The 16,728-nt window shown below is 40.4% G+C and overlaps 1 protein-coding gene across 1 annotated transcript in view; it reads right to left on the reverse strand.

Moving 5' to 3' along the window:
• Window positions 1–16,728, reverse strand: part of col25a1 (collagen type XXV alpha 1 chain) — a 196,155-nt gene that overhangs the window by 42,872 nt on the left and 136,555 nt on the right. Inside the window, exons 7-10 of the mRNA XM_081598907.1 lie at window positions 15,616–15,687; window positions 14,897–15,013; window positions 11,277–11,312; window positions 4,231–4,257 (exon numbers count right to left, since the gene is read on the reverse strand). Coding sequence (XP_081455033.1) covers window positions 4,231–4,257; window positions 11,277–11,312; window positions 14,897–15,013; window positions 15,616–15,687 — 252 coding nt within the window. The remainder of the gene's footprint in view (window positions 1–4,230; window positions 4,258–11,276; window positions 11,313–14,896; window positions 15,014–15,615; window positions 15,688–16,728) is intronic.

The following is a 16,728-nucleotide window of genomic DNA, read 5'->3' on the forward strand; positions in this document are numbered from 1 at the left end:
CAAACATACCTTTATTCAATAAATCCAATTTCTCTAAAGGTCTTTGCATCCTTCTAACACTAATCAGGTTTATTTTAGTCAAAAGTAAACCCAATAATGTGTAGTCAGTTGTATTTTCCCTTTTTTTTCCTTTTTTTTTAAAAATTGTCTACAGGCATTTCCAGAACAACGACAGAACCTCTAAGTGAACATCTTCAACAGTTGCTTGTGCTCAGATGTTAAGTGCTGGATGTTGAGATGCTCATCCCCAGATAGATTGGTTTTTATGAGTTCACTACTACTTCATGACGACGGCCAGAGCGGAAAGAGGAGGGATTCTGCAAGCTAAAAGCATCTGTAGAGGCTACGATATCACAGCAACACATCACTGCTTAACCTACATCCTTTCTAAAATGTTTTGTTTTCCAAAAGCAAGAGGCTTAATAAAATCTGGGATCCTCCAAACACGCTTCGGTTTGAGGATGCTTTGCTGCTTCGGTTCTGTTGTTTTAGAATATTCGAGGAGAAATCTTTAGCACGTTAAATTGCAATACAGAAGATTCAGTGATGTCTTGCAAGAAAGGATCAAACTAAATTCAACTAGTGGCCCTGCAGGTCACAATTAAAACATACCCTTAGATTCATTTCACTCCCACACAGCAAAACTTCAAACAATGGTGTAAAGCTGCCAAGTCGGACTTCCTAATTTAGACAGTGCGGCCTGGTGTTCAGAGGGTTCTTTCAGATCCATACTCTTTCTGAAAAATGAATGAACTCAAACAGCTTTGTCGGGAGGAATCCTCCAAAATTTCTCCCCCCTGACTGAGAAAGTCTCATCAGCTGTAACAGGAAACGTCTGAGGGAGTTTCCAATAAAGTCAAATACGTTTTCCAGCCTGCTGTCTGTTTGAGTGATTACTCAATTTGTTTTAATAAAGACATGAAAAGTACAAATGTTTGTGGGTTATTAGCTTTGTTAGATCGATCTTGTCTGCTGTCCTGGCTGTGAGGAAAGTCAGTACATCTGTGCTTTTACTTACTGAAATGTTATTTATTTCTTTATGAAGTCCCTTCCCCATCTAACTTGGTTTTATGTTAACAATTTTCTGCTAAAAATGCCTTATTGTTATTCTAGTTGTAGATTTTGGAGAGCAGGAACAATAAAACGAGAGTCTTTGAATTTTTTCCCCCCCCTTAAAAATACTGAGTAAACATGACTCATGCCGGGTGTTTTATCATTTAACGGCAACCAAACAGCCACTGAGGTGATGAAACTTGATCAGGGTCTCCATGTGGCCTCTTTGCCAAACAGCAGAAGATCTAATTGAGCAGCCTCGGGGCTGGATTATGAGTCATTAACGCGGCAGTGGATCATCTTTGACCCCTTCACGTACACACTACCGCCTCGTCGACAGATGACGGCGCAGACAGGAAATGTCTGATTGGGTTACACTGAACAAACACTGGCAGCTACCTGATGGCTGGATTCGGCCTCCATCTGTTTCCCACATCAGTCTGTATCGCAGCACTTAACTCCAGGTTCTCTGTTCTCCATCTCTCATTTGTTTCTCCTGCCCTCTTCTCCTTCTGTTTACTTGACCTGACCGTGGCTCTCGTGTCTCCAAACTCCAGGTAAATATGTTAAAGACCCTGCATATTTTACTGTCACTTATGTGACTTATATCGAGTTACTATCAAATCAAAAACAACATTCTAAAGCCAGAAGACGATGCCTCTTGGTTTACGTCAGAATTTGGGTTTCCTGAAGCCTAGTTCAACAAGGCAGGATTTATTTTTTTTGTCCTGATTTTCCCCTTTCAACAATCTTAGAACTTTCGGAATTCTTACGATAATCCTAACAGATCATCCTGCCATGTGTGGCGTGTTGAGACTGATCGGGTCCAGTCGGTAGAACGCCGGGACCGCTCCGATATAAATTCAGGGGTATTCAACACATTGAATTGTCTTGGCCTGATACCGCAGCATAAGGACTGTGTGAACGTGACAGGTAGCCAATCAGAAAGCGAGATGACATAAGCACGGAGGGGAATCCCAAACGGCTGACATTGCGCAACTAAGAGTCCGGTGGACATTGCAGATGATATGAGGGAACAACATGAATGTTTATCCAACATTTAGTCGGAGGTAAAATGCTACTGGTGTTGATGTACCTGGAAACTTCAGCTATCCATCATTAACTTGACATAAGTCGGTTATAACAATAAGTTTATTCATTCAGCCAGGGCTTGACACTGGCACTAGCTAAATGCGTTGCAGGTAGATTGTAGTTGTGACTAGTAAAACATTTGCTACTTCCTGGTTCACCCGGCAAGATTTTAAAATTGGTGGACTAACCCATTGTTTTGTGCCCATTGTTTTCAACGGGCATTGTTAACCGGTGACTCTAAATGAAACGATAGAACAGACTTGTCAGGAAAGTTGGTAATGAGAGATGGGGAAAGACATGCAGCAAAGGTCGCCAGGCCGGGAATCGGACCTGCGACGGCCGCGTCGAGGAGTAAGGTTGTGCATGGGTTGTGCTTAACCCCTGTGCCACCACAGCACACCCTCATGTTTTACGGGACTTTCTGTCTGGACCCTGAATGTTTGTTAGTGTAATCGCTTTGTGGGTGGTGTGTTACTCTTGCCACGTGGCTGGACATCACACGCTTCACAATCAGTTCCGTCATATCTGACGTTTTTTATCGAATCGTGTGTGGTCTCAGGTTTTAAAAATCGTCCGACTATTCCAAAATCGTGCAAACTGGTCTTAAGGTGAAAAGTACTCTCAGTGCCATTCGAAAGTGTCGAACAATTAAACATGTTACAACCACAGACTTTAATTTACTTGGGATTTTATTGGGATTTAGCCCTTCTACTATGTTCCCACTTAAAACTATATAGCGCAACCAACTGCTTTCCGACACCTGATTAGTAGACAGGCCACCTGTGTGTCATTTAATCTTATTAGCTGTTCTGTGAAGCTCTTTAGAGATTTGATGGGAGAAGACATAGGAACAAACAGCATCATCAAGACCAAAGAACACTTCAGACAGATTAAGGAGAACGACTTGGAGACGATCAAAGCAGAGTTAGATCATGAACCTCACAAGCTTTGAACACCTCACAGAGAAATGTTCAATTAATCATCTGGCTATGAAGCTACTATTGCTCAACAGCAAACCTGCCAACACAACGGTCTTCCACCTAAACAGGAAAGCCAGGCAAGCAGAACAATAATTAGGGAAGCAGCCAAGAGGCTCGCTCTGTAGGGGATGCAGAGACCCAAAGCTTTTAGCTTGGAGAGTTTGTTGACATGTATTTCTCATGCTCTCCACAATCTTTATAGAAGAACATAGTTTTTTTTCCCCTTTTTTTTAAATTGAGCCAGGAGAAGTTTGTCACAGGAGATGGTGGTCTGGGCTGATGCTGCAGATGAACTCTTAAGTTCCATCCTTTGTCGACACCTAATTATCCTTGCATGGTTAGAGGGAGCTTTGTGCCCATCTCCATCAGTCATTAAGTTCATACATCTCCAAGTCCAGTTGCTCGTCCATCACAGGATGTATCATGTTTTTGGACAGTGGCAGAAAGCCAGACTATCCAGAAAAGACCCATGTGATGCATGCATGACAAAGGGAGCACATGCAAACTCCATGTAGAGAAACCCCAGGCAGGGCTCTGAACCCAGAACCTTCCAGCTACAAGCAAAAGACATATATGTCTTTTGCTTGTAGCAGGAAGACAGATATATCTAAAAAAAATACAGTCTCAAATATGATAACATTATTACATATAGCATGGGCACCTCCAATTCTTATCAAAAAAATGCATCATCGCCCAAAGTGTATCGTTATTTTAGGGTTGTATGCTGATGAGTCTACAGATGTGATGCTGAGGTCGTAAGATGTCACGCTAAGATGTTTATTTTATGGAAAACTTCATATTGTCAACACTTGTGTTATGTTTTACTGATGTATGGCTGTATAATTGCTCTGTAAACATAATGAAGGTGTAAGTTCTAAAAAAAAAAAAAAAAGATGCATCACTTAAGCTTTACAATTATGCACTTCTCCCAGGATTCCCAATAATGTTTGTGGTCGCAATGGGCAAAAATGCAAAAAAAAAAAAAAAAAAAAAAAAAAGTTTAATTTACAAAACAGTGCAAATAAGTCAGTTGAACCCATGCAATTAAAGTATGAAAGAAAAAAGCAAGATCTAAAATAAAAGTTGGTGATTTTCTATAACTCACCTTTGGCCCTTGAGGCCCCTCAATTCCCTGTAAAAGATGAGAGAGAGAGAGAGAGAGAGAGAGAGAGAGAGAGAGAGAGAGAGACAGAGAGAGATAGAGAGAGAGAGAGATTGAGTGGAAGAAAAATACAGCAAAGAAAAGTGAAAAAGGAGTCCTGGTCAGATGAAATAATGCAATCCTCGAAGCCAGCAGCAAGCCTGGCAAACTCATGGGAGGATTTCATGCAGTGCGCATACGCCCTTCAGGCAGAACTGAATCACAATCAGCCCCTTGTTTAATTTCTCCGGCAAGAGCTGAAAATCGCCTCACTCTGAGCCTTTCTTGTCATGGAGCTGCACCATAAATGTGAATCCTAAATGAGCCAATGGATAAACTAAGACTTTTAGGGTTTTATCTTTTATGACAATCTCCATCTTTGTTCATTTAAGCAACAAGAAAAACGTGCCTCGTCTTGGCCACCCCATGCTCCCAGTGCAGTCCAAGACAAGTTCATTACCTAAATGGGCCAATATTTGGAAAGCCTTACAAAGATAAAAAAAAAAAGTTAGGAAGAGCAAAAAAAAAGAAAAAGAGCCTCGTTTCTGAGATGCAAAGCGGTGATGGATGAATCTGGAATAGTGCCTTTCATCGTAATTAAACTGGAAACCACGTTAGATTGTCAGCCGCCTTCTTAGCTCCGTGGACAAAATGTTGTGAAATAGAAGACTGGATTCTTGCCGTATCAAAGCAGTTCATTAACACCTTTTAGTTCTGGCTGCTATGGCACGCCTTGTCAGCCAGTTTTCGTCTTGCTTTGAATTTGAGAAACCGTGCCATTTGGCGCTTTGTTCGTGGCCAGACAGACCCTCTGCCCTACGAGCCCTCGGCAGCAACTTTTCAGCTCTTGTTTGCATCGATGGCATATAAATGTCAAAAGATATGGTCCCCTGTTGAGCTTAAAACTCTGGTGTGCCTGCATTACGAGTAAAAGTTCCCAATGAGGTCATATTAAAGTTGAAAAGTTTGTCTGTCAGTGCAAATGTCTGTGCAAATCAAGCATGGTCTCGTTGGCGCCAAGATATGACTTAATAATGATTGGCTTTCTGGGAAGGAGCTGCTTGTTGGATCGCTTCTTGTTAAGTTTTTGTTGATGAAGCAAAGCGTTCATCACATAGCTCAAGGTATTCCGTTTTCCCCATTTACATTTTCCCCAACATTTGCCCTTTAAAATCTTGTTAGCAGCAAGTTCTCACATACACAAGCAAGGGCTGCTCAGTGGCGGGTCTTTTATTGTGCATTCCATCTACACCTATAACAAAAACCTCAGTAAAGAACTTTCATTACTCTATCAGCCAAGTATAAAAAAATAAAAAATAAAAGGTTTTCCTCATACTTGCCTTTAAATGCCTTTGTTTGCTAACCTCAGAAAGGTTTGGTAAACATCTTTATGACCCAATAGGAATGTGAGAGCATGTGCCACTTGCCTGAGTGCTAATTAACTTGGCTACATCTGAGAGCACTCAAAAGCTAGAAGCAGGAAAGACTTTTCTTTCCAGAAAGTCAAGTGCCCTCAAGGAAGTCCGGACTCTTTTCAAATCGAACTAAAGCTCAAACACTGATAAGTAGTGGCAGTAATCTAAGGTAAATGAAACTTTGTGTGACGGAATACGTTATCGTTGTGTACGCTCAACATTTTACACCTGAACGCCAGCGTTGGACAATCAAAAAACGTACAACAGGATGGTTATTGTAGTCGAGTGTCTGAGAACACATACAAATCCCTGAATGTCCATTCATGGGTTTGGAATTGACCAACAATAAGGAAGTCCCCAGGTCATTTCCTGCACTCAACTCCAGCAGCACTGGAAAACAAATGTGGGCTGATCTTCTACGGGCACCTCAAAGATCCTACTGAAAGCATGACTCAGTCGGTCTTAATGTTCCTCTGAAATGAAATTTTGTACACCTTGTTAGTACTAAATTGGATCGGTTTGTTGCGTATAGAACTACCTTTATTTTTTTTTTGTGGGTTAGATGCAGCAAGGTGTCTGAAATATTTCTTGAAGATTTTGGTCAACTGTGACATCATCTTCCTGGAGCTGCATCAGATTTTCTGGCTGCACATCTTTAATGTAAAACGCTCAACCCCATCCCAAGGTGCTTTACTGGTTTGAGATGTAGTGAGAGTGAGTACAGTAAACTCACTAACATGACCAAGACAGCAGTTTGAGTGAAATAATATGGTGAATTATCCTGCCAGAAATAGCCATTGAAAGATGGGCCATTGAAAGTACTATGGCTCAATTTAACTGAGCCATAGTACTCAGTTAAATTGCGGTTTAAATAGTGTTCAGTTGGTACAAACGGGCCCAACTCCACAAATCCTAAAGTCTGCTGAGAAAACCTCCACCGAACTACTCCACCAACGAAAACAACTTAATCGACTGAGAAAAGGCAGGACTGATGCTTTTAAGTTGTTAATGCCAGATTCTGACTCTACCACCTAAAATTGAGACAGTCGCTGTCGCTGACCAACTTTGGGGAGACTGTGTGAATTTTATCCTTCCTAGCAGAAAGGAATGACATCAGGTATGAGATTCTGCTGCTGTAACCATATTTTGGTTTTTCAAGGTTAGTGTGCGTTCAGATTTGGTGTTCTGCATATTTTGGTTTTAACAAGCAGTTTGGATTCCTGTCACCCCAAACCTGTCTGGTCCATTTGTTCTTATACAATTGTTGGACATTTTCATTCATTCATTGAATTGTCTTTCTCTGTTCATTCTCTGTAAAACCAGACAGTTGATGTGAGTGCAAACACAGAGCAGATCGGCAGTTTCTAACATACTTACACCAGCCTGCTTAGCACCAACAAGCATGCCATATTTTATGCCACTTAAATCCCATTTCCTACCAATTTTGATGCTTGGTTTGAGCTTGAGAAAGCCGCCTTCTGTCTTAATCAATCACAATGGGTGTAAGTAATAAAATGGTCATGAATTTGGGTTTATATACTACTTTGATATATTAAAACAGAAACTTAAAACCTGTGATTTTTATTACTTCTCCTGTTTGTAAGGCGTTCATTTTCTCAGGCTTTTCAGTAACACTCGTCATACTGGTACGACTAACTAAAAGAATCGTATGGTCTATTTGGTCAACCTACCCTGAAAGTTTAAGTAGTGACCTGATTGTGCAGTGACTGCTAAATAGATTGCTGTTTTAAGAAATCTGCGGTAAAGATTTGGAATTTGAAGTTTCGTTAGACTCCAGGTTGCAGAGCTTGATGATGATGCGACGACAGTCCTGGGTACAATGTTATGCTAACGCAGCAGACTCCGATTTCTCCAAGGGCTGCAAGGGCCAGTTACTCTGTATGTTTTGGTTAGTCCAAGATGTTAAATCGGTGGTTCCTAAAGTTTTCAGCTTCAAATTAATAGAATAACATGGACAGGAAGTTGTGGTCCGAAAGGGTGGAAAAAACAAACGGTGCTAATAGGCCGTTTAAAATCCAAAACAAGCGTGAAATGGCAGTTTCAACTCATTTCTGGACATCATTTCAGGATATCCAATAGTCCATAGCTCACACTTCCATCTCAAGACACATTTTGGTCGCGACTGTGGTAAATTGCACCCAGCAGATGTTTATTTCAACAAATTTTGCATTTGTAACTAATTATGACCTGATGAAATGTATGTGTGTAACTTTCAAGCCACGGGTTTAAACTTTAAAGACATGCAAATTATTTTTGTTTTGTTTTCAAACATGGGAATAACTTACAATGAAATCAGCTGCTTTAATGCTTTTTTTAAAGACGTTGTTGTAGTTTCAATAAATGCAGAACAGTCTGCTTCAAAAACTAATATTGTGTTTTTGTAGGTTCAAGTTAATAAAAACACCGATGAATAGTTTAAACATGGCTGTGCTGTGCAAACATCCGAAAGTGGTTGACTGAATATTTGCCAGCTGCACTGGTTTGTTTCCAAGCCATTTCAAAACATCTCCGCTCATGCTGTGCATGAACATTAAATAAAAACGTAGTTAAAGACATCAACAAGTAATGAGTGTGTCCTTACTTTAAAAAAAAGGCATATTGGAAAAGTTAATCAAGCAATGTGGGTAAACTTTGGAAAGATACAGGATGAAAAGGGGAATTAAACTGGAAATAACACCACAATGAAAATTGGGGGGACTTTTTTCCCCAGTTATGGATGGAGTAGTTTCTGCGTTTATTGAAACTACAACAACGTCTTTAAAAAAAGCATTAAAGCAGCTGATTTCATTGTAAGTTATTCCCATGTTTGAAAACAAAACAAAAATAATTTGCATGTCTTTAAAGTTTAAACCCGTGGCTTGAAAGTTACACACATACATTTCATCAGGTCATAATTAGTTACAAATGCAAAATTTGTTGAAATAAACATCTGCTGGGTGCAATTTATCACAGTCACGACCAAAATGTGTCTTGAGATGGAAGTGTGAGCTATGGACTACAGTCTCATTTAATCTTTTCCAAGCAAAGTCACGATTGTTACGGTCACTGACCACTAGGGGCTCTCTTTCTGAGAGAGCTCTGTGTCTCTCTCTGTTTCAGTTCTACCGCAGGTGAAGTGTCAGCCGCCCTATAAAGAGCTTCATGCTGGAGATGCCAGATCCCCTTTTAGTTTCCCCTGGGCCTTGATCTGACGTGATCTTGTTTGAGAAGCTGACTGTTTGTGGGGACTGAACTGATCTTGCTGTGAGCATTTTGGTGAATAATTGTCTAAAAAGAGTTTCTGTTCACAGTGGAAGCTGGTGGGGGTTCTCTGCCATTTCTGTTGTAAACTGTTTTCTCCTGTTTTGTGGTTGGCAAGGGAGTTTAGGTTTTGTATTTTCTTTTAGTTCTTCTTTAGAAAGTGGTTGTTTTATAGTTATAAGGTGGTATTTTGTCAATTATTTTGGACTTGGCAACCCTGAAGCTTAAAGCTTCCCTGTGTTTTCTGTCTCCTGTAGTTGTTGTTTTATCAGAATTGTAAAATAAATTATATTTTCGTTACTGACATTAATTGTTCAGATTACTTGGTTTTTTTTTACGGTAAAGCCCAGGGCCAGAACATACTTTAGGGGTTATAGGGTGGGGTTGTAACAACGATCCAAATAAATACTTTGTGCAAAGACTGAAAGCCACCTTCACAGAGAGCAGAACACCTTTTTTAATTTACTCCAGAAAAAAAAGGTTTGTGGCACTGATCATTTCCAACCATTGAGTTCTAAAAATATTTCTTTTTCTCCTTTGTCGTCTTGCCACCTCCCCTCCTCCTCCTCCTCTTCCTCCTTCTTCTTGTTGCACCACAAGAGTTTAATCCCCCTAACCAGCACCACATGTCGTAAAAGGCTGCTGGAAAACTCTGGATTCTACTTTTGCCTCTTTAACAAGGGCATCTACATTAAAAACGGTTTGCCATGTCAAATTAAGTGTCATGCTCCTAGAACACTGCGGGGGAGGCAAAAGATTTTTGTGGAATCTTGATCCTTGAGAGGAATGGGAGACGATCCTTTTTAATCCTCAGCTCCAAATGCTTGAGAACACATAATTCCTCAGATTTAAGGATGGATGCGAGGTTTGTTCCTGAGTGACAAGTTAGCTTCTATGTTCTCTCTTGAGTCAAAAACGCACACAACCTGCAACAATCCAAAATCTCATCTTTACTCATAGACCTAACACAGTAGCAAGCAATCAGGATTTAGCTTTAAAACCCCCCCAAAAAAACAGACTTTCTGACATCGTAAATGTACTGTCGCATCTATTCCCCCCGCCCCCCAACAACAACAACAGCTGGTTCGTGCTGATCTCCTGCTGATTTAGATCAAGGGGGCTTGTTTCCAGATGATGACTTTATCCCTTGTTAAAAGTATATCAGTGTCATGCAGCGTATTTACTCATGAAACGCTGTACTTTATTTAAAGAGTCACAGCGAGAAGCGATTACTTCTACGTAGAGCTCTACGAGAGGACATTCTGGAGAGGAACTCCAGCTGTTGCTGTCATAAACAGCTGTAAAAGCACTTCAGGCTTATGGAAGAACACCTGGGACCCTCCACTTTGCCGTTTTACGCTCATGACTCACAGAAACTTTGTTACCTTCGCGGCTACTGTGTGAGCGGCGACGGGAACAAAACATTTGGCAGCCAAAAAAAAAAAAGAAAAAGCATTGGAGAGTCATTGTCGAGTGTAGCGAAAGGTCATCGGTAATGCGTTTCTAGATAAAAAGGAGATTGTTTCCTGTTTCTGCTTCTGTAAAAATCCAACAGCAGCATGTGATTTTAGTCAATTGGTCTCCTTTGATTTTTTTTTTGTTTTTTCCCAGAGCTTGCTTTGACCTTTTCAGGGTAGCTTTTCAGAGGAGACTTTAATCAAAAGCTTTATTAGCTGTAAGCTGCGTCCACCTGCTGTCCGCCGGCTAGCGGCTCTCCTATATGTTTGGGTTTGTGAGAGAAAATGTTTTATCGGTTATCATAAAATGTATCCTTAACATTAAGTCCCTGCATAACAAAAAAAATAAAAAATTGCAACCAAAATCGACATCAAACCCATGTGAACCCACTATGAAAACTGTTAAATACCAAAAATACACTCTGCGCTTGAATTACAAGCAAAGATGTTGAGTGTCATCTTCATATTAAAATGATACTTTTCAGAACACATGGATATTCAACACATTAAATGTTACTGGATTGTAAAACCTAAACCTTAGCATGTCCTCAAATTGGTTGTCATGACGGATAAATTCAAATACGCCACGATGAAAGTCTTGTGCAGCCCTTGATACAATATTGAGATAAATAAGTGGCTTCCTCATCCTCAATAGTAAAGTTAATGCAACAATCCCATCAGATGTTGAATTATGAGCCTAAAGCTGAAGAGCTTCTTCATCATGCCTCCTTCCTGGATGAGCTGGAATGGCCAATCACAACAAATACATTTCAAACCAATTGCTGACGCTCCTTTCCTACGTTAACCAAGATAGGGTGCTGCATCAATCGTATGAGGGGAAAAAAAAGTCAATTTAGAAGGTAAAATAATTTCTCACCATGAGTCCAATTTCTCCTGGCTGGCCTGGATCACCCTAGAAAAATAAATAAATAAAGGCAGTGATTATAAGAGTGTGGACTTGTTTAAAAATATTCAAACACATCAATTAAGTATCAGTTTTATTTGAATAAGTTTGTGAATGCAAATGGACCCAATCTGCTGATTGTAAATATGCAGAATAGTATCGTACAAATCAGAATTTACGTTGCCTGGGAGGATTTTGTTTTGCTCAACCACCTGCCCTGTTCCGTGTCTCTATCCGACAACCTCGTCCTGGGTTCTGCTTTTGGTCCAAACCTCCTTCAGATTTCAGCACATCACTAAGAAACAAGTCATTTCAACTTATTCCCTTTCTTCTAAGTTATTCACAACAGTCAAAAATAAAGAAAAGTACAGACACCTAAGTGTAACTTCTTGGAAATAAAAAAAAAACTTTAACAAGTTTAGCAACTTCTACAGGAAGAACTGAAAACAATCACCATAAAAAAGTTGGAAATAACCTCATAAACAATTCTTAATATATTTGAGCTCCTACTGAGATTCGTGCCAACACAATAAAGATCAGCTGGAGCCTGCAGAAGGTTTTATGGCTGAAAATAACTGACAAGATTTTTTTTTTTCTGTTTCTTTTTTCTCTCCCGGTTCACGTAAATTAGCAAAAAGCCAGTGGCGGGCATGAAGAAATGAAAAACGTTATGTTGCAAACGGAGATATTTGAGCCAACATAAATCCGTGTAATAATAAAACTATTCCCCCTGGGGGGATTTATTTTTTTAATCTATAAATATTTGAGGAAAAAAAAAAGAAAAAGGCCAAACAGTTCCTCCACTCTTCATTAAAAAGGTTTCCACTGGCATTTTTCCCCCTCTGAGTACTAGGTCAAGTCAAATTAGATGCGACTACAAGAGGAAGAAGAAAAACTGACAATTTTTGTAGACCCAAAGACATTTTAATGGCTCATGCAAGAAACCCCGTTTTTACCAATTAATCTATTCCTACCCTGACACTAAGGTGTGTCTTCATGTACAAATATAAGGAAGTTTCAATTATTTAGGAACATAATTCATTTCGAATAAGCATAAATAATTTGGAAGCTGCTGCAAAATAATATATAATTACCTTCCATGCTTTAAAAAAGAAAAGATGTGCAAGAAGCCTCAATAATGAGTAATTTCATCATGTAGTGCAGCAACATAATCTCACGCTGAACATTTTAGAACAATCCAACCTTGAATTTTAATACATTTATTTAATATTAATTATTATGACATAATTGCTTACAAATTATTGGCACATGACTAATTGACAAGTCTAACATTTGCCATAAAATAAATATAGCAGAAGCATTTAAAGCATTTTTTTTTTACATTACCTCTATTAACATGAACTAAATTTCTAGAAAATTGTTACCCATGGCATTCTATTTCACTAGAAATAGGTTATAGACATCATATGAGAGAAAGGCTGATTTCTCGTAGTCGCTCTTCCAAATGGGAAAAAGAAGAGAACATTCCATCCAAGTCAGGCAGATGTTTGTTGATCTCGATAAGAAACGGATATAGAAGAAAAAGCTGCTTGCCTCAACTTGCCCATATCTACTGTCAAAGCAATAATCAAACTGGAACCATTTAAACTGGAACACTGATCGGGGGCCGCACACTGGCACCCTCGGGTCTTTTCTGCATGGAGTTTGTTCCTGGGTCCTCTATGGTTGCTCTGGCTTCTCCCACAACCTAAAAACGTGACTGCTAGGTTCACTGGTCTCTCTAAATTGTCCTCATGTGTGTGCGATGGTTGCTTGTACTGTGTGTCTCTGCATTGCCCTGTGATGGACTTGTGACCTGTCCAGGGTGTGTCCTGGCTCTCGCCCAATGACCTCTGGAGACAGGCACAAGCACCCCCTTGATAAGCATGTATACAAGACAGACGGATGGATGGATTGAACTGTGACCAATGAGGTTAGACGAGGTCCCAACTTATTTTGCCGACATGCACAGATAGAAGCAAAAAAGAAAATCTCAAATGCTCACTGATACAAAGCTGCAGCAACGAGTGGTATCTTAGGCTCACGAGGTCAGATACCATTCATTTAGATGATATCTTAATGCCAGCCACTCGTTTCAAAAGCATTCCACAAAAGAGAGTTTCCATAAAAACTTAAACATGTGTAATTTGCTAATCTCCGCTGGAGTTTTAATTGGAACCAAGTCCTATGATTAGATGAGACTAAGGCTTTGTTTATACGAGACCGCTGTCTGGAAACTGCTGGTATTTTCGGATGTTGATTGGGGAACAGTTCCATGTTTAGACGGCACTTCCTCACCGCTTAGAGGAGGGTACCGGGACACCTCGAGTCCCCTGGAGTCGTCATGCTAGGGCACAATGTGGCGCTGGGACTTTAGTGCTCATCTAAAACATATATATATAAAAATAGGTAGTGTGCTTTTTTTTTTTTTTACTGACATCTGTCTGTGCAAAAGTGCCAGTGTCAGAGACTCCAATCACTGTTGACGTGTAAATGAGCAGTTGGATCACAACAAAAATGTTTAGGCTTCAATAAAAAAAACCAATTGTGTGTAAACTGGGCCTGAGATTGTCCTTTCTACTACCAGACACTCCATGTGGAGTGAAACAAAGGAATGAACTGGTGATAAAGCTCCTCATGCCCACTCTTGAATAAGGTGGAGAAAATGAGATGCTGTGAGTTGCTCCAATGGTCCTAGGAATTTTGTTCTCTTTAAAATACTGGGAGACCTCTGCCAGAAAACACAAAACAACTGGATAATAATCACAAACATCTGGCCAAATCAGCACAAAAACGGTTCACCAGACACAAAATCAATGTTTTCAAGGCCATCTCAGTCCCCAAACTAGAAAGGGTCCAGCGCAGATAGTGAATATTTATGAACATCTGTTTTATTCTCACACTAAATAAGTATAATTAGTTTGTTTGTTTGTTTTTCAATATTTTCACTCGTGATTTTGATACTGCAATAAAAAAGACATGTATTTTGAAGCTTTTCATACATTGTCAGCAGACCTGTGTTGAAATTCAGAACGGAGGATGCTGAAGTAACATAATGTAATGCCAGAAATAACAGAACCACTCGGAGACCAGTGACCAAATTCTAGCAGTTCCTTTAAGAAGACCCATAACTCATTCCTTGTATGTAAAGACGCAGTGCCAATTTTTTTTTCTTCCCACATTTGTTATGGAAACGGTTATCATACCAGACATTCCAAAGGTTTTTGCATTTTTGACATTGTGACAGTTGTACATTTTAAACTTCATGAGATGATTTATCAATGACATCAACATGGATAATCAACAAAGACACCAAAAGTGATAAATTGGAGTAAATATTACAACAGTTTACAGTGGATTTTGTATTTGTAAAAGCACTTTAATGGGGAAAGTCTTCTATAGTCCTCAAATTACAAGTTTATCCTAAAAAAAAGACAAATCTTGCCATTATTTCTCCATCCTTTACATCTAAAATGTCTTTGGAAAGTCTTGTCCTCCAACATAATTTTAAAAAAGGGGGTCAGTTAGGGTTGCAAAACTGCATTTAGTTCAAGTTTGTCAAGCTTCTCTACTTATCAAAACCCAATACTCACTGGGAGACCCGGCAAACCTCTGGGTCCATCCTTTCCAGTGTCCCCCGGAGGGCCCCTAGGTCCTGGAGGGCCAGGTGGGCCTGGAGGCCCGGGTGGTCCTGCTTGGCCTTGATCTCCCTATATGACAGAGTACATTTCCACATCACTCCTATGTGATATTGTTGGATCAACCAAGACAGAAGCAACTGCAGTTAAATGATGACAAAGGAAATGGTGTAATGATCTCGTGGGTGGCTATGGACCACCTCCATTCGTAATTAGGAGGAAAGATTGCATTTTGGAGCTAGCATAAAACAACAACGAGGAGATTTAACGTAATGGTTTAAAGTTTGCATAACTTACTTGAGATGCATGCAATCTTAAGTGGACTGTGCATTTAAGCATAGTCTGGAAAAAGGTCACATTTGTCAGCGAGGGGTTTCAATAATCAAGAGAGAAATACTGAAAATGTGTGGTCCATAATTTTACTCAATTAGGAGAAATGCTTAGAAAATATCCAGCAATTTAACTTGCGGGAAAATTCCTTTTTATTAATGCCAAGACAGTAATTTGTTTCACTTTACCAAGCATCTATTTATTAACTTTTGCAGTAACAGAAAGGAGCATGAGGGTGCATATGACAGAATCTACAGGCTGGCATGCTCTAGACAGAGAGAAGTGAATTGGTGACACTTTGGCACAGTGGACAAAGAGACAAGAGAGAGGGACACACCCACTACCTTAATGAGCCGACGCTTTATGAGCTGCTGGTCAGCGGAAAGAAAGCCATGATTGATCTTTGGGAAGACCATCTGAGCAGGTGTGTGAGGTCAAGAAGTCGGAGTTCAGAGGTGAGAGAAGGTTGAAGGAGGAGAAGGTCCCAGAAGAAGAAGCAGCAGGAGGAGGATGAGAAGCCAAATGCAAAGAGAAACAGATTTTGTTAGGGAGTCCCATGTTCACGAAACCCCCCCAAAAAACAGCGCCTTCACAGATGGAGGTGAATCCACACTTTTCCAACACCGAGGTGACTTGCTTCGGAAGTCTGGGGTTGCATTTTGGAGCTGGAGCCCCTAATTACCACCTCTGGAGTGTGAAGTGGGTTCACAGTCCCCCCCCTCTCAGCCCCCGGCCCCTTGGAAAAATGGGAATCGCTCCTTGTCTGTGAAAGCACCGCCATCATCATCGTGCCTGCTGCCAAGTCAAACCCTGTGAGCTACACACACTGAAACCAGCATGGGTCAACCTTCTGGGCTGAGGTTGATTTCATACCTTCCGTCTGTCAATGCTTGCATTATTCTGCTCGCGCCCATCGGCGTTGCCATCGATGAAACAATTATAAAGGCCAAATTGGTTGTTAGGAGGCTGGGTGGTGAACCATGAGCATGAGCTATAAAAAAAAAACAAAAAACAATTTGCCACTTTTGGTCATAATTGAGTATTCCCTTTAGAGCTCCTTCCATTCATTTCAGTGTCAATGGACATGAGCCAAACCATGTCTTGGTTTCAGGATACAGAGTCTGTTCCAGTTAACTTCATATTACAAGGCTGTAAAAGGCCACCTTTGCTCTCAGCGGAGGATCTGGGATGTAAAACGGAGCAGAAATCTGTTAAGCGAGAGCCTGCTAGCAACAGCAGGGCAGAGGGGGAAACAATTGACAGTGGTTTTCCAGTAAATACTCAATCATCACACTTTAAGGGAAGCGGCCAGTGTGTGCTTCAGAGGGGGTCGGACCCAGCAGCGAGGCAGCACCACCACAGACAAACCTTGACAGTCAGGATCTGATTGCTGTGCAAAGCAGCCAGTGTAGGGAGACCAGGCAATCCCTAAAGGAACAAACAGCAGAACATGGCAC

This window comes from Poecilia reticulata, chromosome 18 (genome assembly GCF_904066995.2).
Source record: "Poecilia reticulata chromosome 18, P_reticulata-male-v2, whole genome shotgun sequence".
NCBI classification, from domain to species: domain Eukaryota; kingdom Metazoa; phylum Chordata; class Actinopteri; order Cyprinodontiformes; family Poeciliidae; genus Poecilia; species Poecilia reticulata.